At 41.7% G+C, this 25,065-nt stretch overlaps 1 protein-coding gene across 4 annotated transcripts; it reads left to right on the top strand.

Annotated features, from left to right (window-relative positions):
- Positions 1-105: 105 nt before the first annotated feature.
- Positions 106-23,628, top strand: EXD1 (exonuclease 3'-5' domain containing 1). 4 transcript variants are annotated; one of them, XR_012623244.1, is made up of 14 exons: positions 106-303; positions 889-957; positions 1,971-2,022; positions 3,332-3,445; positions 3,551-3,681; positions 4,931-4,998; positions 6,227-6,313; positions 7,407-7,511; positions 7,637-7,717; positions 11,303-11,440; positions 14,255-14,446; positions 16,601-17,158; positions 17,872-18,019; positions 18,662-18,968. XR_012623244.1 is itself a non-coding variant. In XM_074824134.1 (12 exons), the coding sequence occupies exons 1-12, from the start codon at positions 177-179 to the stop codon at positions 21,958-21,960; spliced, it is 1,482 nt and encodes a 493-aa protein (XP_074680235.1). In that variant the 5' UTR covers positions 106-176; the 3' UTR covers positions 21,961-23,628. The 4 variants fall into 4 exon arrangements, 2 of the variants coding, with proteins under 2 accessions (XP_074680235.1, XP_074680236.1); XR_012623245.1 differs by having other exon boundaries at positions 17,760-18,019; XM_074824134.1 differs by lacking the exons at positions 16,601-17,158; positions 17,872-18,019; positions 18,662-18,968 and adding an exon at positions 21,643-23,628.
- Positions 23,629-25,065: the final 1,437 nt, after the last annotated feature.

Here is a 25,065-nt window from a genome sequence, read left to right as displayed (position 1 = left end):
GCGGCGCGCGGGGCGGCCGCTACCGCCCTCTGCCTGCAGCCCTCCCGCGGGCAGCTTCCCCTCCCTGATTGGCTGTGGGCTCCGATGGTCCCGCCCCCCCGCGGTGTGGGCGGGGCCTCGGTGGCGCCTCAGCCCCTTCACCGCTCTGTCCGGTGGCGCTGCCGTTCTGCGCTGCCATGGCCCTTAGCAGTGAGCGCTTCGGTCCCTTTCTAGAGAAAACCATTAAAATCACCTTAAAATGTGGTGTCTTCCAGGGGGTGCTGTATCACGTCAACTCCGACCGGAGCCTCCTCCTGCGGGCAGGTGAGGCCTGTCGCCGCCGCGGAGGCAGGCGGGGCCGCGCCGCCTCCCGCCGGCCCTCAGGGCGCCCCACGCCGCCTCAGCTGGTGTGAGGGGAGAAGGAGGGGTGCGGGCGGGCCCAGCGCTGCCGGCCTGGTGGCTGAGGGAAGGGAGGGCGCTGGCGTAGGAGCGGCTGGCTCGGCGGTGGGCGCTGTGTCGCGGGTGGCGCAGGCAGCCTCCCACGCCGAGCCTGCCTGCAGCGCCCCGCGGAGCGTCCGCGGGTGCTTCCCGGGAGCCCAGACGGGCACTGGGATGAATAAAACGTACACGTGGATTAGAAGTTGGCTTTACCTGGCTGTGCTTTCAGCTGTGGGACCGTGTAGGTGTAGCAGCCCTGAGTTGTGTCCTGCTTGGTGCACAGCCCTCTTGGGCAAACCCTCTTCCGTAGACTGAAAGAGCTGTTGCTTAAAACCCATTTGTTGATTATTTTTTCGCAGTTAATAGTACTACCTTGTCCTACGGTCTTGCTTTGTTTTGCAAATGATAAGCTTTTACTCCAAACACTGGAACTTGATGAATGTCTGTATCTTTTCCCCTCCCTCATTTCAGTGAAGAACTTGGAAACTGGCAGAAGCATTCCAGGAGTAAAGCTGTTTTTTGACCGTGAAATAGTCAATGGTGAGGCTTTTCTCACTTTGGGGCACGGGGGTCATGCTTACTCTTTGTTCAGCATTTTAAATCCAGTTTTTGGTCGCTGTGATGAATTCTTAAGTTGCACAGCTTTCTTTTAAAATCAGTAGGAATTAGAACGTAGCATAAATCACACAAGTTTTGTTCCCCAATTATCATAAGTGAAATAATAATAATTCCCCACTTTGTGAAGGTCTTGTGACTGTACTGCATTAAAGCTTATTAGTTAAATGTCCAATAAAACCAGTAATGAAAGTAAATCACTCCAAAAGTAATCAGTTGAGATAAATGTGCCTCCTGTTCACGTTCTGAGGGCAAGTTATATTCAGTGCATGTGTTCTTACATGTGCAAGACTTCCACTAATTGACTCTCCTGGGAAGTTAAATTGTTTAAAGTTCTAGTTAACTTGGTTTTGCTTTTACTTGCACAGGCAAAAGCATCTCTGTTAAATGGTCTGAGCCTCTTTCCATGATACGCTACTGATAAGAATATGATATTATTTAAGAAAAGCATTTCTAGTGTATAAAGGTCTTGTGCATTTCTATTGGCATTTGCTTTGCTTTGGGGACAAGGAGCAAAGCACTGAGGGGGAAATAGCTAGAAGGCAGCTACTGGATTTATCAAGTGATAGTAACTGACTCCATTCTGCCTTTTTCCTTGCACCTGCTTTATATGTAATAATCTGTAAAGTAATTAGTTGTAGTTCAATACTGACTTTGGTTTTGGTGGGATGCTAAGCCATTAGTCTTGTTTAAATGCTAGAGTTCAGAAATACACCTTATCTGGACTACCAATGTAAGTTATTTTGTAGAGACTTGTCTATCAGAGTGTATTTAAAATTATTCAAACTATACTTTGAGTTCAGTTGCTTTTTTTTGCATGTATGGCCATGTCCATACAGTAACAGTTATGGTTCTCTTTTATTTTTTTGGGGGAGGGAGATGAGTGTCAAAAAACTGCTTGTTGGTGCTAGAGTATAAATTGTTTGTTTCTATTGCAGTGGAATTGCTGGATGAACCAGATTCAGGGAAGGGAACAGCTACGGTCTCTGAGTATGTTAAAATGTTTCTTCTTTCACAGTAGGCGAAGGGGTGGGATGCGCTTGCTGGGGGAGCCACCACTTACATTTAGTATAATACTGATGTTCAGACTCAGCTGTGCCAAGTTTGTATTTCTCTGCTCTAGAGAGGTGAACAAGGTGGTGAGCAGAAGACGTCCACTGTGTAAAATGGTCTTTCAAGCCATTGCTTAAAATTTCCCTCTCTCGCTTTTTTCTTTTTTCCTTCACACTAGTGCTCCTAGGTAGAAGAATTTGCTTGGTTTGTTTCCTTGTCAACTTGTGGTTTCAGGGGGGGTTTCCCATGAGCACTTCTTCTGTGGTGGAATAGTTCCAGGACAGTTGCACAGGGAAGATTAGGTTTATACACATGCTCTCAAAACATATAAATATGACTTTGGGAAGCTGGTAAAAATATGTTTCAAACTCCTGCAGACCCATGCTCCAGATGGCTTTGCTTTGAGTCTTGTCACAAGACCACATTTGAATAGTTTATTCTTCCTCTTAAGAGAAGTAGGAATGAAGTGGTGTCTACTGAATAGTCCTTAAAATATAGTTAAGAAGCATCTAGAATTGTGATTAGCAGCAGTTGTCTTGCTTGCTGCGGTCTTGTCTTCTTTCTCCCTGTTAACTAAGCCTACATTCACACATGCTTGAATATACTCACCTCGGTAGCAGACTCCTGTGTTAATCCTTTAAATATACAATATTTATATACAAGATTCTTCAGCTACATCTAAAGGCTGATCAGAAAGTTTTTTTTATGTTTTATTCTATTAAGCTAGAGATGTAATACACATGATGGGAGATACATAATCGTAATGGGATTTTCTATCAATATAAGGAAATTTATACTAGTAAGTCATGTTGCCCAGTGAAGTATTCTTGACCTGTTGTAGAAATTAAGCATCTTATATGTGACATCTTTCAGTCAGGTGAATGTTTACTAACTTTTTTTTTTTTTTTGTCCTGAGATGCTACCATTTTATATGATTTAATAGTTTCCATTTGATTATAGTAAAGTTTTCCATTTGATTATAGTAAAGTTGTAGTGGATATAACTGGTTTATGTATTGGTGATCTTGTAAAATTGCCCTCCAATTACAGTAACTAACTGATGGATCAGATATTGATTCAGTGTTCAGGCTTAGATATTTAAATTGCATGGTTCTTGGGCTCAGGTCAGGTATTCCATTCTTTGAACTCTTTCTTTCCTTGAAACCATTGCTGACCTTTGCAGTGAACAACTGTTCAGGTTCTGCCTTCACCTTTAAGAATAAATATGAATCTTATCTGAAATAAAGGCCTCTTTGTGCAAAATATACTTATTGTTGGGTAGCTTCAAGATCTTCTTTAAAAACCATGGACACTGGATTAGGAAGTTGCTTCACATCCACCAGTTCACTGTCTGGACACAGGTAGGTGGCATTGGATGAAATAATTTTCTTTATTAAAATGTCCATACTCGTGGAATGTGTACTGTTTTGACTTCTGTGCTATGTATGGTTGCGTTGCTCGTGCAGGTGCACTTCAGCTGATGAAGGGAACAAACAAGCAGACACGGGACCAGAAGATTGTGGCCCCTGGAGTTCTCCTTGTGTTTCCCTAGAGAGCCAGCTCAGACCCTCAGATACCTTAGAATACTCCCTCTCAGGTAATGTGGATATTAGTTGAGCAGTGTAGTTAGTTTGTCAGACAGCATCTTTCCCAGAAGCTGTGATCAGGTTTGCCTGTATCAGAACAGGATGTATGCTGAAAGAATAGTGGTCACAGAAAGATAGGTACAGAGCTCGTTACCTGCAGATGTGCTCTTTGCCTGCAGATACGTACACAACATCAGAAGGAGACTCATCTGCTTTCCAGAATGTTTCTCCCGTAGCCCTCATCAACTGTGAAAGTGGCTGAGCGGCACAACCGATCTTTTGGAGAAATCAAAGTGCTTCAGCCAGTGAGCATTCCTCTCTGGCAATTGCTTTAATCCTATACTTATTCCTGAAATGTACATGGCATGATAAATAACTCAGAGCTGAGTCAGACTTTGGTTCTGTGCTGGCTGTCACGTGCTTGCATTGATTTGGTTGTGTGGTTCCTGCTGTACACATACACACAGGTACAGATCTAAAATGTGACCGGCTTGTTCTGTTCTTGTAGAGCCATGACAAGAGTGCAAGGCCTGTATAAGCTAAAGGAAGGTTAGCTGCGTTTACTTGGCTAGTGTGGGAGAAAATGAGCAAGGATTCATGTGATCTGGGAAGAGCCTTTAAAAATTTGTTCTTACAATCTTTCAATTGACTGTTATTTTAGAGTTTAGAAGATTGTCCTTGTGTTGTCATGGATGTATATTATTAACATTTGCATCTTACTTGAAGAGAAGGGAGAATCTTTAAGGGAACCCTTCTTTACTTGTTCGTTAGACATTGTTAAGCAGATGTTAAAAAATACTGAAATCTGGCTTAAATTCTCTTTGACCCCTTGATCACTTAGCTGTCTGTGTTCTGTGGTGTCACTGTCTGTAAGTTTTGTCTTTGTATAATCATTTTCCTTCCCTGGACAAGCTTGGGAATTGATGTGCTGCTTTTTTTTTTTTTTTTTTTTAATGGATGTAATTTTTTAAACTGAAACCTTTTTGTTTCCTTTATGCATCATAACAACAAAAAGTAATGCTGCAACTTGCTTTTAAATAGCCAGTTTTTCTGTTGAAGAACAGAATTTAGGGTCATGCTCTAGACTGTACACAACTGAATCAGACAGTTCAGTAATCTAGTTGGGTGTGTTCAGGAAATAGGGAAGAACTGAATAGCTAAACCAGAAAAGTAGAGTGATTACACAACTAAAATACATATCTGTGCAAAGTTCATGCAAGTAGAGGAAGTGTCTAATGACTTTTTTTTTCTTCCTTTTAGAGGAAAAGAGAGAAGAGGATGTGGAGTACACAGTTGTTGATTGTTTCCAGCAGAAATTTGACCCAGCAGTAAGTACTACAGAAAGCTCTTCTGCAGCATATGTGTCTTCAAAGCCTGTTCCGTTCTGTGAGTAGACCCATTAGGTGGCAGGATCATGAGCACTGCTTCACAACGGCCTACGCTGGAAGTCGCTTTTACAAGACTGTAGTGAAATTTGAGTAATAGGTAGTAACTGACTTTTTTAATTCGAGTAGAAATGGTATCTCTGGTGGCATCAAAGTATGTTTAAAGTGTGCCTATATGCAGGGAAAGAGTGCAATGCACATGAGTTTGCAGTGGGTGGATGTAAACCTGCATCAGTGTGTGTTGGTTGCTGTTTTCAGACTCTACCACCAGTAACTGAGGTGAAGGGTCAGTATTACTATTTAGTGAACATTGTTTTTTGTTTAGGAAGGGAACAACATGAGGATTTGTTGGCTTTTGGAGGGGGAATTGATTGTGTTGGTTTTGTAGGTGTTTGGAACTCCAGACATGCTTAGACCTTTTTCTCTTAAGTCATGTATAGTAACACAAGCAGAGTTGGTAGAAAAGCTTTGTTTCAGAACTTGAAGCCAATGATAGATTTATTATTAAATTTAATAGCGTTTTTTAGATCCCGAATTAGACCAGCAATACTGTAGGTCCTCCATGCCATTTTGTCTTGCAGTAACATCAGTTGTGATTTAGATTCTTATGGTAAATGTATTGTACATACAGAGGAAAAAGCTTTTCCCCACAGGAAAAGATTTTGCTGCTTACAGAGGAATCTAATTGTTGCTTGAAAAATAAGCTGGTTTTTTAATTTCTGTTTGTCCTCTACTCCTGTGTTACATATGCACTACAGGTTGCTTTGTCTTAATTGTGTGAAAACTTTTTATGTCTGAGAGTAACAGGTTTTTCTTTTGTGCCTTAGAAAATGAAAGGAACACCTTCTTTATGTGATCTTAAGGAGTTCCTAAAACCTACTTAGGAGAGTTTCTTGGGAAGAGATCAGGGGAGTCTATATTCTTTAGTTATCCATAATCTCTGCTAAACCTATCATTGATGTTTCTAGTTGTGGAATTTCCAGCTGTCTGTAACTGGACTGACACTGGGTCTGGTCCTTTTGGATCAGTATATATCTGAGATTCATTGTGGTTTTGGTCTGTATGTACCTTTTTAAATACGGATCATGACCAGAAAAATTGCAGTTTACTATTTGTCCCTCTGCCTATCGTTCTCTGGCACTGTTTATTTTATCCTTATTTTTTCCATTAGGTGCTGCACCTAAAACAGCAGCGTGTTGTCAGTATAGCAGGAGAAGGTGTTAATTTATGTCGTCATGGAAAACTCTCCTGGCTTGAGGTAAGAGGCAGATATTTCCCAAAATGTGCCACTAAACAGAGGCAGAACTGAGAAACATTTGGGGATTAGCCTATGTTTAAGACTCACTGACGTAACTGTTTTGGTAAGGGATATGATGTTCTTCAAGACAGATCAGGTATTTCATAAAAGACCTGTTACAGAAAGAATTATGTCATTATAAGACAATATAATAATTACTAAACTTATATGTAATATATACATTTGTATATGACAATGTATTTGGTTTGACATCTTTATATACGTGTATATGGGTAGAGATATTACACTTGTCAGCTGTTACCTATTGAAAAACTGCAAGACCTAATCACAATGCCAATATAATTGAAGGTGTAAAATCCATCTAAAGAAGATAGAGTATCTTAATTAGCTGTGATATTATCAACATCTGAAAAGGAAGGGACAGAAAGGAGAATAGCTTAATATGTTAGCTCAAAATCATCTTAGTTTATTTTTAAATAGGTTTAAAAGTGAGTGTTTATCCGAAGCAAAACCTTGTGTGGGAGTTCATGCTTCAAACCTAACTCATTTATGCAGAAGTAAGCGTCCACAAAATGTTTGCTTTGGTATGGCTAAATTGCTTTCAAATAACAGCTTTTGTTAAACCATAATGAATTTGAACATAGGCAAAACCTCAATTTTATATCCTGTTTGAAATGCTAGGATGGAAAATGATGTCCTTTATTTCTTTGGTAGTAGTCTTTGACAATGAAAGGAATGTCATGGGCACAAGAATTTTGTTGGAAGTGGTTCTTTAAAAGTGGCACCATAATAAATGTAGGAACTTATTTTAAGTATTGTGCATAGGGTTTGTTCTTGATATGTCTCAAAATCCTGTAGTTAACTGTGTATAGTAGACTACTGGGTCGTTCTTTCTAATTATTGCGAGAGTCTCTGAGCATCTCTGGGAAAAACAAGACTTTTTTATGAATTAGCATTAAGGAAGCTAAACCTGCTCTCCCCATCATAAGCCTGTACATAGGAGTTTATGGCTTGTGGGCAACACTGCGCTCTCTCCTACTTTCTTTGTTCTTCTGCCCCTCACTCATTTTCTCTGCAACTGAATTTGTTGTAGATAGCAACGGAGCGCCATATTTTTCTATTTGATATCTTCCTTCTGGGACCTCAGGCTTTCAAAAATGGATTACAAATGGTGCTGGAAGATAAAAACATTGTGAAGGTAAGGGTACAGGGTGTGTGAGAACATTTGTGGTGGCAGAGGTCATATACATATATAATGATCTACCTGCACCAAAAAAGTTGCAGTTGGACACAGATTTGTCTGACAGCTCTTGCTTGCTTCAGGTCATGCATGACTGCCGCTGGATCTCAGACTGCCTCTTTCACCAGTACGGTGTTCTTCTCTTCAATGTCTTCGATACACAGGTACTCTTCAAATACTCTGGTTGGGAACAAAAATTTCAAGGAGAGAAACTTCAGCCTTGTTCAGGGCGTTCTCTCAGAGAAGGTTTAACATTACTAGAATGTGACAGTTGTTGAACCATGTAGTGGTTTTGTTCTAGCTAAAAAGAACCAGCAGGCAAGGCTGATAGTGTTTAGAGCCTTGTGTAGACTCATTTTAAAAGGTAAAAAAACCATCTAATATTAGAAGCAAGTTTAATGTGGTATTTTTTAAGATATATTAACTGGTCTTGATCAAACTTGGAACAACCTGAGGCTACTGTGACTTAAACAGGAGCCAGATCAGCTTGTGCTTTATATTCTTCGCTATTCTTTCTGCCCCTTTCACAAGTGTAGAAACAGATTCAGGCTACAGGTATCCAGCACTGGGAAACACCTGCTAATAAATGCAGTGGTGGAAATGAAAGAACAGGCCAGGTTACCACAAAGATCTGTGTTTGCTGGTGCTGGCCCAGGTAGTTGTGGTAGTTAATGTTGTGTGACTAAAAGGAGAATTAGAGCCTTTTGAGTGAGAAGAAAATAACACATTGGCTGTGATCTTTCATAATAGGCATGGATATGGTATGCATGGTTATGTATGACTTGTCCTTGCCTATATACTGACTTTTCATGTCAGATATAGACTGCCTATAGTAACTCTTCAAAGCCCTAATCCAGGCTATGTAGTAAGTTTAATAGAGCAGAGGTTTCTCTCAGTCCCCTTCTGATCTTAGTTTGGCCTTTTGCCCCTAACAATTATGTTATTCCATTACAGGTCAAATATCAGTGTCAGTGTTAAGTCTTGACTGCATGAAAAACGTAGGGGTGAAAATTCCCACCAGTGCTCCAAACTGTACTGGCTAGAATGTGTAATTGATACAGTGGAAATAACTAACCAGAACTATCCACCTGTCTGAGGTACACAGAATTGCACTCACTGTTCTGTTGTCTTGGTATGAGCTGACATGCCTGCCTTTCTTGCACTGATAGATCTCTGGGCTTAGATTCAGTTACTCTCATTTATTGGCCTGAATCCTACTTCTAATGTAAATAAGACAGTGAAGTAGTCTGGTTTTGGCTACCCTGCAGTGTACCTGATATTGTGGGATTAACCTGTCTTGTCTTCTACTCTGTACTGCTGGAGCAAATAACTGCGAGATATTGCTGAGCAAACTCCCATAGATGCTTTTTGTGAAGCACTTCTTAAAGACAGCTTCCCAGTGTTGTTAAAATTGGACCAGACCATGTGCACAAGTGAGACTCTGCTTAAAAACACAGCAATGGAATGAAGAACTCTGGTTGAGATGGGATCCTACCTGCATAATTTGGAAGGCGTTATTTATCCCTGGTTTTGGCCAGTTGCTGCAACTGTTTATTCCTTGTAATAAGTAACCTAATATAATTAACACAACATGTAGAGGATGGCAGTGAAAGGTTCACTGTCTTCCCCACTGATGTTCTTGTAGTACTTAAACATCACCTGTTGAAGTAACTTTTAATGATAATGTTTGTGGAAGTCTGGTACTGCTGTTTCACAATTGACTGTCTTGGGGGGCAGGGGGTGTCCCTGTTGGGCTATAGCAGCCTAAAAAGCTGCATAGTGAGTAGGCAGCTGGCTGTTGTCGGTACTTACATCCCTGACATTGCCTTCTGGGACACTTCTGCATGCAGAGGGTAGAGCATTCTCACGCTCTGAAATCCCTGCCTGCTCTAAAATGTTGTTGGTTGCATATCTGTGTACTACCAAAAGAAGTAATACAATTCTTCCTAGAGCTGTATGCTGAAAGAATAAAGAAGAATGACTGCTTGAGACTTTCCATGAGACAGAGGTCTGTGTGAGGTTCAACCATAAAATGTACAAGTGAAGAAGTCACTGCTGCTGTCTGGTTCCACAGATCAATGCACATCCACTACTCTTTAGTGTGTTGCAGTTTTTCTGCCCTTGAATCCAAGCCATTAGCATGCAGTGACTTTGGACAAAGATTTTCACACTGAAAACTAAAACATTGTTTTCATTGTGGGCAAGTTTATTCTATAACTCCATTCAGATTAGACTCTTTATTAATATTGATCACAAAGATGTTTTCATTTTTGTTTAAATATTTAAGTCTTTTCTCTCCTTATTTGGAAAGCATTGAAGTTTTTTTTCTGGGAACTGCCTCTCTAACCATCTAGAAGAATGGAATATATTTCCATAGATTTGGACATCATCCTTGTTTTGACTTTGAGTAAAAGTAACTGATTACTTGAGAAGTTCTTTCCTGAGGTTCCACTTCATCTGCGTTTGGCCACTGAGAGTGAAAAGCCAGAGAAAGTTTTAGTGGTTAGAAGTACAATACAAAGGACTGTTCAGTAATGAATGATGGAAACTTCCTTTTTACCTAGGGATTTGTGTTTATAACCCTGTGAAGGTCAGCTTTACCTGGATCTTCTCCATTTTCTTTTCTTCAGTGAACTCATCAGTTTGAATTGTTGCAGTTCCTTTCTCCAGGTATGTTTCCTGCCACTTTGCAGCTGGTGGTTGTAGACTTCTTTGGACTGCAGCAAGGTAGTCAGCCTCGCAGAAGTACAGGGAGTCCTAGTTTCTCTATCCTGCTACTGAGCCTAGGAAGTCTGACCCTTGCAGTAAAACTGGGGCGGCCTGTAAGCTTGTGGTTTTGTTTGTGGGACTGTGGATGCTTGTGTTGAGTGTGGCTCAGGGTTTCTCGGGAGGGAGTAGTAAGAAGAAAAGAAGGGCTATGAGAGGTAAGTGGGGACTTCAGGGAACCAAAATGGGAATCTGGGCTTTTGAGTAGCAGAGGAAGTCTCAAAAGGGAAGAGGAGGGTAGGCTGTTCTAATGACAGATAGCTCAGTCTCAGATTTTGAGTGTGGATGCAGGCTTTTTATTTTTTCCTCTCTGTTCCTCTGGTAAGTGGACTCTTTTCCAGGCTTCCCTTTTCCATGGTCTTCTCTCTGCACCTGTTTCAATAGTCCTACTCATCTTTATGTTCCCTGGTTAGGGACAAGAGTCAGGGCTGTTCTAGCTCTTACTGTAAAAGGGATGAAACCAGGAGGAGGAACGAGCAAACACCATGCTATGCGGTCATTGCTGGAGGCTGTTGTCTTCTTTCCTTCTCACTCTGTATGCTGTCAAAGATGAGTCTTACTGGCAAAATCAGGTTTTAGGCACAAGGTCTTTGACAATTTACATATTCTTTCATCATGTTTTCCTTACATTGCATCACTGTTTTGGGTAAAAGGCAAAGCCATAAGTATGCTGGGGAAGTATCACTGTATGTTTACTCTCTTCTGATACTGTTCCTAACCACCTGATGTCTGGAGACAAGAGTACTGGGCTAGAAGGAGCCTTAGCCTAATACAACATATATAAGTCATTCTTAAAACTTAATTTACCCTTTTATGTAACTTAACAGCTTTAAGGAGTCAGATTACTAGCTCTGCAACTGCATGCAGTCAAAATGAGGATCAATTTGTTTGCAGTGGACTTTACTTCTAATATGCATCCCCACTGTCAAACCTCCACATTGTTTGCCTTGGGTTAACGGACATATCAATCCCTTCCATCACAGGTTGCTGATGCTCTGCAGTTCTCGATGGCAACAGGTGGCTTCCTTCCGCACCGTGTCTGCACGTTACAGGAGTGTTTGATGCAGCACTTGAAGATACCTTCCAAATGGGATGCCATCATGAAGCAGCAGACGGCCTCAGTGAGTGATTCAGTGAGGCACCTTCTGAAGACTCTGTTGTGAGCTGTGCTTTGCCCATCTTGAGATGTTTCTATCAGGTTTTTTAAGAGCATGGCACTGTGCAGTCTTCAAATTCCTGTAGCTAAGGACATTTTGTAACACTGACTTGGGAAACAGATGCAAGCTTTGGTTGGCATCAGTGCTTGTCCTGGTATTTCCTAATAGCTCATTTGAAATTAGGGTTTTGAAGAACCACAAAGCTTGTACAATAGAGGATATATATAACTTGGGTAAAAAATGTTCCAGATATCATAATATATTTGACTAATTCTGAAACCTAGTTCCAACAGAACAAGTTGGTTAAAATGAATTCTGAATCAAGTAGGGAAAGAGGAAACTTTTATTGCCAGCACTATTAGCATGAAAAAATGAGAGTAACAATTTTTTTTTTCTTGCTTGTGCAGCTCAGCAGCATTTGTCAAATCATTGTTCTCTATTGTCTTCAGTTTTGTTAATCTTTCAGATGGGGAGAAGCAAGGGAAAACTTAATGGGCCAGGAGCTCCTAAAATCTGGGGAATGTAAGCTTGATAAATAGAATAAGACTAGATTATTTCAGTTGTAAGGGACCTACAATGATCATCTAGTCCAACTGCCTGACCACTTCAGGGCTGACCAAGTTAAAGCACGGTATTAACAGCATTGTCCAAATGCCTCTTAAATGCTGATAGGCTTGAGGCATCGACCACCTCTCTAGGAAGCCTGTTCCAGTGTTTGGCCACCATCTCAGTAAAGAAATGCTTCCTAATGTCCAGTCCAAACCTTTGAACCATTCCCGTGTGTCCTACCACTGGATCCCAGGGAGAAGAGCTCAGCACCTCACCCTCCACTTTCCGTCCTCAGGAGACTGTAGAGAGCCATGAGGTCGCCCCTCAGCCTCCTTTTCTCCCAGCTAGGCAAGCCCAAAGTCCTTAGCCACTCCTCATAGGACATTCCTTCCAGCCCTTTCGCCAGCTTTGTTGCCCTCCTCTGGAGCCATTTGAGGCCCTTCACATCCTTCTTGAACTGTGGGGCCCAGCACTGCACACAGCGCTCCAGGGGAGGCCGCACCGCCGCTGAATCCAGCGGGATAATCCCTGCTGGGGACCGGCTGGTTCTACTTACTGTGTGTGACGCACCCCAGGGTGCGGGTTGTCCTCGTGGCTGCCAGGGCACACGGCTGCCTCCCAGTGAGCCCGCTGCCCACCAGCACCCCCAGACCCCTTCTGCAGGGCTGCTCTCCAGCCACTCCTTTCCTAATTTATACTTGTGTCCGGCGTTACTTCGTCGCAGGTGCAGAATCTGGCATTTCAACTTGTTAAATTTCATCCCATTAATCGTAGCCCAATGCTCCAGTTTATCTAGATCCCTCTGCAAGGTCTCTTCTCCCTCAAGAGAGTCAACAGCACCTCCCAGTTTGGCATCATCAGCAAACTTGCCAATGGTGCATCCAACTCCTGAACCCAGATCGTTGATAAATATTTTGAACAGAGCTGGCCCTAGAATTGAGCCCTGAGGAATACCACTGGTGACTGGTCACCAACCAGATGTAGCGCCATTCACTACCAACACTTTGAGCTCTGCCCTTCAGCTCGATCTTCACAGAGCACCCCACAAAGCCGCTCATCCCACAGTAGGACAACTTGTCAAGAAGGTTGCTGTGAGGGACCATATCAGAAACCTTACTAAAATCCAGAAAAATTACATCCACTGCCTTCCCTTCATCCACTAGGTGGGTGACGTTATCATAGAAGGACATCCAATTATTTAAACAAATAATATATAAATATGCTAGTGCCAGTCGTGGCATATTTTTGCTGAGTTTTTAACCACCTAATTTCACTTTTTCAGGGGTGGGGGGAAAGACTTGCAAAGAAGCTATTAAATATGGGAACTAGATACTTAATGAGACCTCACTATATAGGCAGGATTTCACTACTGAATAAGAACAGTCTCCTACCAGAGCATTTTCTTCTCCCTTCATACTGGTCTTGTAACTTCCTGAGTAAATTTGAGTGGTTTTGCAGTGCCTGTTCATAGACTTAAAATCTTTCTCAAAAGCATGGATTAAATGTTATTTGATATTGCTATAACAGCTACTCAGTGAAACCTCTAATTTGAACACAGCTGTATTTTTATATAAGTTTTGGAATTCTAATAGTGTCTCTCAAAGTTTCAATTTAGAGCATTCTGTATGGCAAATCTAAGCCAAGTGACAGTATGCCTTCCTTAGTTTACCAGACCAAATCCTCTTGTCTGAAGACTAAAAGTAGAAAATGACTGTGTAATATGTATGTAGTAAGCATACCAGTGTAAGCCACTCTGTAGTGACAGTTTTGCTCAGGGTATCATGGTCATGCTGCTTAATTGGGGCTTATTTTCATGTTCTTCTGGTTCCAGTTGTGATGGCTGAAGATGTTACTATTCCCAGCTGCTTCCCTGGCTCTTTTGATGGGAGGGGTTTTTTTCCACCTCAGATCTTTCAGCTCAGCTGTTAGGAATCCAACCTAGTTTCAAGTGTGGGTGAGAGAGAAAGTAGCATTAAATGCTGGAATAGGTGTGTGTTGGTGTTTGGTTTGTTTGGGTTTTTTGAAAATGCAATCCTTCCTCCCAAACTCCTTCCTCTTTAACATGCACAGGCTTCTACACAGATGGCATTAGAAGCTGCAAGCATTCAGTAGCACTAAAAATAGAGATCAGCATTGGGAGATATGTTGTAAACTATGGAAGAATGTGATTAAAAGCTTTGTTACAATTTTTGCTTAAATAACTATTTTCATTTGCATTGGGATACACAGGAGAATCCTGACATATGGTTCTTGAGACCCTTTCCAGCTTCTCTGCTGAAAGCACTTGCTCTGAAGGCTATGTATCTTCTGCTGCTCCGCTCATCTCTAATGGATAAATTGATGTCTGACCTAACAGCTGTAGTAACTGATTATTTAAATGCTTATCAGACTGGGTCTGGAGATCACCTTGAGAGCACAAAGGTAGGTATGCCTTTGCTTGTTCTGCTGGTTAGTGATTTGATTGAAGGTTCTGATGGATAAACTCTGGAGCACCTAGCTACAGCAGCTTCCTTTTCTACAACTGTACATCCTGCTCAATGCCACATACCTGGTTCCCTGTGTGCAGGAAGAGAAGTGATGGTGTCTGTCTCTACCTAGCTGCATTTCATGTTAATCCATTAGCGCAAATCCACCTCAAGCTAGTATTGTGGATGGTGAGCTGTAGCTGTTAAGGGACAGGCACGTGTGCCCTCTGTTCACTCTCATCTGAGACTGGGCTCAACAGGAGCTCTGTATGTGTGAGGGTGTGAAGAAGGACAGGCTGTTGTGAAGTGTTGGTAGCTGGAGCTGCCAGAGTTGGTTTGTTATGGTAAGAGCATTTAGTCCCCAAATCTTGTTCTGTTTTTCTCCTATTCTGTCTTCACCACTGAGCTGTTTTGCATATACTGGCTGTTTCCGAGAAATGTTGTCTCTTGTTGGTCAAAGATTTTTATTTCTGTAAAAGCATCTCTGAGTTATCTTGTCTTCCTACCTAACAAAAAATAAATCAAGTAACGTTTTTCAGCTTTGGTTACACAGAACCAGTAGTACTGCATGCCCGGATACCTTGGAGTGGCTCTTGGATGGTGGACACTTGTGTAATTGCTAGTTAATTTTTAAAGCAGGGGTGGGGAAATCAGATTTTTGGTTAAGGAGCTTGACTTCCTCCACTAGTGGAAAGAACATGTCCATTTAAACCAAACAAACAGTGGTGTTGGTGTGGTCTGTCTCTCTCTTCTCAATGAAAAAAATCTTAGGAGGGCTTGCAATAACTATGTAAGATACTGCTGGTATTCGGGTGAGAAGTGAATGGTCAAACATCTTCATCACAAAGAGACTGAACTAACATGGTTGAATCCTGTTACTGCTTCACTTTTGCAGTTGTAAATGTCTTGAAATATTTATTAGGAAAAGAAAATGCAGGTCTATCTTCATGGAAGAAGTTGTCTTTTTCTTTGCCCTGGTTTAACAAAGCCCTGGGGCACAGAGTTGAATCCTTTGGGAATTACTTAAGGGCTCAGACCAGTAAATCCCATTATTGAGGATTTAGGAGATTAGTTTAGATAACCACAAGAGGTCATAGTTGCTTCACAGATGGAAGAAAAGAGGTCATAGCTGAAAACCTTTTCTTTATAGAGGAGACCTGCCAAAAAAAGAAGGTTGTTCATAGTTCTCGGAGGAAAAAAAAAAAAAAAAAGAGCTTGACTTCTGAATTTCCAGTGTGAAATGCATGTAAAGTAGGCATGACACAAGGGAAAAGAACATTCTGTTAAAGTGAAAAGAATACAAATTCTGTTTTGCACTGGGCTATTTGTTTGTAGATTTATTTTTTTTAAAGTGGTACTCAGGTTACTGAAGACAATCCTTTTGTAAATCCATTTATTCTGTAAGATTAGCTGAGGAATTAATTTGATCCTGAGCATTTCAAATGGCATTTTGAAGATCTATTTAATATCACATCTGATAATCATACTTCCTGCAGTTGCTTTAGAGATCTTGTAGTATGGACACTAAAAGTAGCCATTTTCACCATCATTTCACTCTTAATCATTTTCTGTTGTTTCTATATCTTGCGAGAAGATCACACAAATGAAAGTTTCTTCTACTTTATTTAAAATCTGTTTGCAATGCATATTTAAACTCCAAACATGGAGTTTGGTTTAGTTAAATCTGGTCTATGACTTCAGTTTCTTTGCTAAGTAAACAAAGTTGACTTTAAGGGAATCCTTTGCAAGTTGATGAGTTTCAGCTAAATCTGTTTTAAGGGGAAAAAAAAAAGGCTAAAAAAAAAATATCTTTGTTTGTGCAACTACTAGGCTTTCTGGCTAAGTCTGTATTAATTCCCTGAATCAAAAAGCCTTTGTTCAGATCTAATTCTCAGAATGAAGTAATAGTCAAGATACCACCACGCCCCCCATTTATTCTAGTGCTTTTTCATGGATATTTAGAAGTAAAATTTATCTATCGCTAAGGTCTGTGTTATGCCTTCTGTGTACTTTGTGGAGCTACAGTTGAAAGTTACCTAGAAAATGCTTTTACTGGACTATTTTACCTTTTTGTATTTTACTGGACTATTTTACTTTTTACACTGACCAGTTCCAATTTCCACTTGTGCTCCACCTTTGGACCCTTGGTGAACAGCAATCTGGTACAATGGGCTTGAATTCATCTCGAAGCCAGTCTCCAACAGCAGCACTGGAGTCCTGTGCTTGACAGCTGTGTCCTCCAGACAGGATCTGGTGCACTTCCAACACTGCTTCAGCAGAAGTGGTGGATCTCCTTGGATTCTGAAGTAAATACTTGTGACAGGGAAACATTTTGGAAACCTGAAATACATTATCTACTATGCTCTCTCCACGCTAGAGAACTGGAAGAGGTGCCTCTGTTGCTGAAGCAGGACTGCAGCAAAGCCAAAGACAATAAATGCTCCAGGGCTGTAAAGATATCTTGCACTACTACTGCTTCTAAATTGGAAGGTGGACATAATTCATGAGTGAACAGGAACCATCTGTGGTACTTCAAGCGTTTACTTGAAAGTTGTGGGAGTGAAAGTCACTAGGCAAGGGATTCTTCAAGTTAGCACGGCCTCTTTGATTTATAGGCACTTGGAGAAGGTGACGTGATCTGGAAACTGACTAACTTCCATTACTCCAGGTAAGGAAGCCTCTTCTGGGCCCTTCTCTGTTCTGTTTTAGTTCTTGGATTGTGCTCTCTGAACAGAACCACCAGGTCTTCAGCCTTTTGACAAAGGGAAAGTTAGTTATGCAGACATGCCTCCTGCAGTGCCTCTGGGCTACAGAGGTGTTTGAATATGTCATACCTGACCAGAGCAATGAACAGAGCCATGCTTCCCTGGCTGCTCCTGTTTCCTTGATCTTACTGAGTAACATCATGTCACAGAGAAGAATGCTTTTTTTCCTTTTCGCATTCCCCCAAACTTACAGCAGTCCCATATAAACTATACTTGCAAAACAAGTACACAGATACAGACGGTTTCAATCATGAGACTTCATTAAAAATGAAGTGCTGAAGCACTACATACCCACATTCCTTCCCGTCTCCAGCTGTCACATGTTGAATCGCAGCTCCTGGATCAGGGTTTACAACACTGAACTTCAGCTTGGACTAGCACAGTAACATCCTCTTAATCTTTCCTGGGTCTCTGCCACATTCAGAAGTTCATAGTGCTAATGGCTTTTGTGTGTAGTAAGAGTATCAGGATGTACTTGGTGAAAAAGATGCTTTGGCTTTCCAGTCCAAGGTTGCCTGTGAATTGAATAAGGCTGAGTAATGACCAATAACGTCGAATAATGACTACTGGGGCAGTTACCTACTCTCTCTTTCTCTTGTTGAATCGTGGGGTTCAGCCTCTGGGAGCAGATCCAGACCAGTATCTTCTCCTCTTGGAAACAGCAGCAAGGAAAAGTGAATACATGTAATCGTGGAGCAAAAGCCAAGCCTGTTCGCTTGCCCTCATGGATCACTGCATCCACTAAGAGTTGAGGGAAGACAACTGTGAGTAAGGCTGATGAATGTAATTGTCAACACCCTTCCTTGGGCTCTCTGTGCCCAGCCTCTGCAGTCAGTTTTCCACATGCATCTCCTCTTCCTCACTGAGAAGTTTCTGTGTGCTCTAGCACGCCCCCATTAGTGGGAGAATACAGGAACCACTTTCTGGCTAAATGCACAGCTCCTGTTAGGGTCAGATCATCCTTGTGGCCTTCAACATATTCAGGAATGCTTGATTGGAGACTTATGCATAATTACACATGCCAGTGTCTAATTTTGCCTTGTTTTTTGAACATGCATGACTGGTGGGGGTTTTGATTTGTTCCAGCCTGTTTCAACAGAAGCTTGTACTTTCCCTTTACTTAAGACAAGTTTTCATAAATAATTTGATGGCAACAAAGTCTTATGTTATCAGAGGCCATGAATAAGCTGGTAGAAATGGAGATGAATGACAGTTTATTGCTTTCACAGCAATAAACTGGTAAGAGCTGAGCAAGCAGCAGTATTTTGTGCAAATAGTATGTTTGAGTCTTTGACTTAGATGTCATAATTCTTGTGAGCAATTGCAGCAGTCACTGGTGGTAGTCCTGGTTTCACCTGAGGTTTCAGTCATCTTTTCTTTCCCTTGATCCCTCTGATGTTTTGCAGGAAATGGCAAAGAAACAGAGTCCTTGTGGTCAGCCAGTGGGCAGCTCCTCCAGCAAGAGTTCGACCTTGCTTCTGGACAAGCCAAATACATTCTTTTGTCATTTGGTAGTTGTTTCAGCAGTAACAGAAGATGTACTGAGGAGCTGGCCCATGAGCTGGTATGCCAGGTGGGAGACATGCTGTCAAGGTGGCAGGATGCAACTCCATGGATTAGAGCTTTCTTCAGAAAAGGGTTGTGGCAAAGATGGGGATCATGCACCCTAGCAGTAAAGTATTGCCAGTGGTCCACAGCAGCCAAAAATTATAAAGCAACACCCTTGCTGATGTAGTACTGGGAGAAGATAAGGGGGTGGGGGTGGGGGGGGTGTGTTTGTGGAAGAAAAAAATGAAATAAAAAGAAAGGCATCTCATTGATCCTGACAATTTTGGAAACGTATGCTGACACTTTCTATCATTTCTTGTGCCATTACCTGCAAGTAGTAGTTGAGTCTTCTGAATAGTGGACACTTCCTCTTAAGCAACTGTCTTTTTACCCACAAAGCAGATGCAAACCAGTAACTTCTGATCCCCAGTGCTTCATTGTCAAAACCCTCAGCTTCCCTCTTCAGCACCTTTCTCAAACTGATAGTCTTTCTTATGGCTGTGGGGGAGAACTTGACACAAACTTCCCACCCTGAAGGTCTCTGCCGTTTCTGCATTTTCAGCATAACTGTCTGCCAGGAGTAATTGTTCTTCTTATGGATGCAGACATCAAGTAAAATAGGTTTCTGTGCTTCTGCAGCTCTGTCACGAAGAAGGAACTAGTAAAGAAGCTACATGTGCTAAATTTCTAACTCTCGTTGTAGATTCATATTGTGGTGGTGTTATATTGTTAGGTACTTGGAAATGCAGCTGCATTTTGATGTTTAGGACTTAAATTCAGAGAAGCAAACGCAGCCTGAGAACCCATCAGTATAAAGAAGCAAATGTTCTCCTAGAAGCACAGTCCTTTCTTGTTTGGGTGGTGACCGTTCACAAGCAGAGCTCTGGTACCACAGGGGAGTTGCACACTCCTGTGCAGCAGAGTTGATTTCCCAGTGCACTTAAGGTAAAGATGCAGTAGGTAAGGTGCGGTGCAGCATATAATACCAGATAACATGTTCAGGACATGTGATGGCATAACCACTGCTCTCTGTCTAAATATAACTGCATGCCTGAGCCAGAAGTTTTCCTAATGGGCAGGTGAGTTGGGACTGCACACAATGCATATTAATCATTATGAACATACAGCCCAAATTTTCATGCAACTCTGCTTTAAATGGTTAAGGGCCTGGATCACCTCTTACTGTAGGATACTGTAGCAGTTAGGAAGCTGGATGTATGTTCTTCTGGTTAAAGAGAACTGAAGGTAGGGTGTTTTCAAGTAAGTGCTTACTCTGCTTTTTTCTGTAATCCTGTTTGAATTATTTAGCCTTCCTCTGGATCTGTGCAAACTTTTAGATGCAGGTTTTGAGGCATGGCTTCCCTTTACAGACGTTGTGGTAACTCTCTTCCAGTGCATCGCATCTGTATATCCTCTCATTCTATTCTTAGTGTTTCTACCAGTTTCTGCTCATACAGACATCTGACTTAGCAGCGTGTTTCTTCCTGTATCTTTCCTGGGACCTCCTTTAAACCATCTTCCAGTCCCTGAGTATCGAGGCAGGTTTTAAGCAAGATACTATAGTTCAGCTTTCTTCCACTGTTCAGGAATTTTGGGTGAAATCCATCTTTCTGTTGGTATTAAGTATTTATGGGACAATCTGAAATAGATTCTGGGTATATAATGAATGTTTTTGGTATAGGAATCTCCTCATTTTTTTCATGCTGAATGTAGAAGAGAAAAAATGTTGTGTGTTTTACTGTGCTGCTTTTGTATTCTGATCGCTTGGCCCTGCAGCATGGTTGACATTTTGTGCAACTCTCATGTTTAGAGAAATTTTTCTATGAGTTCTGTTATATTTTTGATAAATATTAATAAAATTATTCTGTCCTGCCCTTTTGTTTTTTCTGTAACTTCATCCTTACTATTTTCTTCACTTGGAGGTGTCTTTGCTTTCCTGAAGGTTGCTTACTTCATAGTCTACATCCCCCTAACCTGTAGTCCTGCCAATTTCCTTTCACCTTTCTGTGATCTTTTGCTGTTAGGTAATGTTTGCTCTATGCTGCTTGTATGTTGTCTCTTCAAGTTGTCTTCATGCTACCTGCTAGGATTGAATTTGCTTGGCTGCCTCTTACTACTTTTATCAAGCTTCCTTATTTGTGTAATTCTCCTTTCTACAGCTGAATGCAACTGTGGATTTTTTGTGTTGTTCCTACAAAGATGGTGGGCATTGCAGTCCTCTTTAAGGGACAGATCCTTGAATGTAATATTTTGAACAATGTCCCATGCACTGCTCAGGATGAAATCAAGGAGTGTATCAACTTTCACATACTTCCTAAGCAACTGTTTCACTGATTTGTTAGCTATGTTGGCTTTTTCCATGTAAGTGGTTGTGGGGTTTTTTTTAGCTATAAGATAGAATACCATGGTTTAAAATGAAAAGCTGGGAAAGCTGCCTTTAAGTGGCTCCTACAAGCAACCATGAACTGGTTATGCCTCTTTTGGGGGTTTACAACAACTTCACAGTGCAAAAGGTTCCTCAGGAGACATCTAAAACCTGTATGTGAACTATTACTTAAATCTTGAAGATCTTCATAATAAAGGAGTAAACAATAAATGCAAGTCTAATATTTTTCCCTTTGGGTTGCCTTTAAAAGAGAGAGTGGGGGGGGGGGCTTTTTTCCCCTGAGGTATTGTTTGGGTAAGCAGGTAGTTGATACATTCCACAGATCCAGTGAGAGATGATTGTTCTGTTCCATTTGCTAATTACAGGGGGAGTTCTTACAAGCAAAAGTAGAGCATGTGTATACATATGTATTGATTTGATTTCTTTTCTGTTTCTTTTCTTTTTCCTTATCAGCCCACTTGCATGGAGCTGCCACAGGAGCTGCGTCAGCTGGCAGACATCCAGAAGCTGCGAAGGGAGAAAGCAATCAAAGACTACAGAATGAATGAGGATGGTCTTCTGATCAGACCAGCCATGGAATTCAAAGCGAGAAACGATCCACAGAAGGATGGAAGCTACAGAGATGACAGGGATTGCCTTCCCACAAATAAAGCGGTGTCTCAAATGACAGCCTTCTACAATCAGGATGTAGTTCGTCAAGAAAAGTTTGAAAATCAAAACCAAATGCTGAATTTGTGGAAGAATCTTATACCAACCTCAAGCTGGCTGTAAGAATCTAATACCTGATACAGATGACTTGATGAGCTCATACTGGGTATCCAAATGAAAAAAGGGGCTATTCCCCGTGCAGAAGTGTCAGAAAAAAGCTCCTTTCTTTACAATAACAGGTAAACCCATTGTTGAATGGAAATAATGATGGTTTTTCTTTAGAAGGAAATTCCTTCTGTGTTTGACTGTTCTTCTCGAGCTCTATTTTTGAGATCCGTTTTTTTCAAGAGCTATTTTTAATTTTAAAACAGTGACTTTGTTTTTCTTGCATTGTTATCTGACCAATGTCTTAAATTGTATTGCTTCTTTTGTTACCTGTTGCAGATAGGCAAAACTCTCATTCGATATGTAAACAGGGGAGCTTATAAAATGCCTGTTCATTGAGATTAGAAGGGGTTTGCTTGGAAAAATTAATAAACCTGGCTAACCCATGTGGGCTTGGTTTATATACAGATAAATCTCTTGGCATAGCTATACAAGTCTTTCATAGGAGAGTGAAAAAGATCACACCCTAAATGAACCACTATGCTGGCAAAAACAGCAAAGCGGTGTGCTAATAAAAAGGACTTTTCTGCCAAGTCAGAGTTATTTTAGGCTGAGAAAAGAAGCTTCCCGCTGAAAGTTGTTTGCTGCTCTTTGTCAGCACTGCTGTATCAAACTCGGGTAGATAAGGCTGTAACACTGATGTGGTGTGTATATATAGGCAAGGGTGTATAAATGGGGGAAAAAAACAGTTAAAATAGTTTAAAATGTGTATAGGAATCCCCCCACAAGCAAAATAAGATCTAAATGCAAAACCAGTTTATCTTCAGAATACTTGCTTTGGCTGGTATTCACTGAAAGTAAAGCTCCTCCAACTGATAGTACTATTCTACCAGATGACAAAATTAACACTGGCCATGCCTGAGCCTTGGAACGTTTTTTTGGCCTATCTCTATATTTGACTTGCAAGCAAAGGACTGTAGAAAATTCTTTGCTTTTGAAATTCTGAATTTGTTTCTTTAAATACATAAAAAATGCTGCATGTTTTGCCATTCAAATGCTTCAGACAGGGTGGGGAACACCTTAAGTCTATGGAAAGTTTTGTTCTCAGGGCTGTGGCTATGAGTATTGGTAACTGCTGATGAACAACATGAAATGGGGAAGAATGGAAGAGATAAGTCACTGTCCCGACCAGACTGCAGTCCAAGAACGATCTGGGCATCAGGCTGCAAATTTAGTTATTAGTTAGTAGTAGTGTTAGTAGTAACTATGTTTTAGTAGTAACCAGTAACACCACCTTGCAAGGGACAGGATGTCTCTGTGGGAGTAGGCACCAATACCTATTTGAGCTGGTTTTCTGTGGATGTAAATTGGTGTGAGTAGCTGCTTATGATGTATCTGTGGGTATTTCTTTTAAATATTGTTAGGGGAAATGTGTGTTGGTGTTTTGGTGTGTTTTTTCCACTCCACAAAGAGTACTAGACCAGCAGTATTTAAATAAGTCTCTTCTTTGAAACTACAGATAGGACTTGCTCACTTCCAGGAATGGCAGAAAAACTTCCAAGGTTTGCTCTTTATCACTGCATTTTCTACTTTTTTTTTGTAAACCCTTAACAGTATTCTCTAATCAAACTATATAGTTCCTTTTGTCTCAGTTCACTTTAGAAAAATAAACCAGGTTTGAAGCAAGTTTGTCTTACAACTTATTTGGAAATTGAGCGTTTCATCTGGTCTGCTAGCAGATGCTGGCAGCGGACTGGGCTCCTCTCCAGCACTGCAGCTCATGTCATTCGTCGGGAGCAAGATTCTTCCAGGCAGTGATGTGTTCTCAGAAATCTGTGAGGTACAATGGGGAACATGCAGGCTCTTCTGAGCCAGAGACAGCTCCAGAGCACTTATGTTTTATTTCCACAACTGAAATCATTTGGGTCCATCCAGCTGAATTAGTGGAGGGAGAGAAAAAATGGCGATATATTAGATCATAGAAGGACGAGGAGGTAGGAGGCAGAGACAATCAGGTCTGGGATGTAGAAGAGTGGTCTAGAGTGTCTCTGTGCAGGATACAAACTAATTGCTCAAGGCACCTTTCTCAGCAAGAGAATGAGCTGCATTCTCAGCGTCTTCTAAGAAGTAAAGTCTGGCTGGAACTGTATTACAAAGGAGTAACAATTTCCAGACAGAGACCTGTCAGTGTCACTGCAGCTGTGCCACTATATTGCTTTAAGTAGCACAGCCTTCCTGGGTAAAGGCGGCTGCAGCTCTCCCGTTCTCTTTTGGGAACAGCACAAAGAAAAGAAATAGATTGGAATGGCGTTGTCACTCGCTGATGCATAAGATTGAAAATGGCAATTTTTTTAAAAGGAGAAAAAAAAGGTGGGTGTGTTTTTTTTTTTTATAATGGTCTGTAACACCTTGTCACGCACTTTTTCCTAAGTTTGGTAGTGATGGGTGACAAAATCATGTACACTACTTTAAACTATGTAATTGCTGGTTGTATTTAGGGATGCAAGGTACAGTAACTACTTAGGGACAACTGGGTAGCAAAGTTTTTCTGGGACAGTAGCAATGGTCGTCGTTATTTCCTAGTACTTGTGGTACCTACTGTGTGCGGGGATGACACAGAGCTTAGTCACGAAGTAGGAATTTCTATTTCTAGGCAATAGGTGATCTGGCTTAATCATTCATTTAATCGTTTACTGTTAATGTACTACTTGATGTGGGAGACAGCTCACGGCCCCACCGCGTTTACATGGCAGTGTCTCCCCACGCTTAACTTTCAGGCCTATTTTGTCCCGAGCGCGTGACAAAGCCAATGTGGTAAAACGCACGTAGCTCCAAGTACCCTCCTTTTGCCCGTAAACAGCAAATTAACCGTGACAGTACCCCGGTTCCCGCGCCGTCTGCGCCTCAGCCCTCCCCTCGGTGGCGGGGGGCCGGGCCGGGCCACGCTGCCTCCGGCGGGGTTTAGAGGAGAAGCCTCGCTGAGCTCCGCGCCGGAGGGGCGGCAGCTCCCTGCCTCCCCACTCCTCCTCACACACCGCGGGGGCTGAGAGCGGGCCGGTCGCCCCCCGGGCGGGGGAGGCAGTTAGCTAGCACCGGGGGGACCGGGAGGGCGCCCCCGACCGT

This window comes from Strix aluco, chromosome 4 (genome assembly GCF_031877795.1).
Source record: "Strix aluco isolate bStrAlu1 chromosome 4, bStrAlu1.hap1, whole genome shotgun sequence".
NCBI lineage: Eukaryota > Metazoa > Chordata > Aves > Strigiformes > Strigidae > Strix > Strix aluco.
Note: the sequence above shows the minus strand (reverse complement) of the source record. Positions and strands in the feature narration are given on the sequence as shown.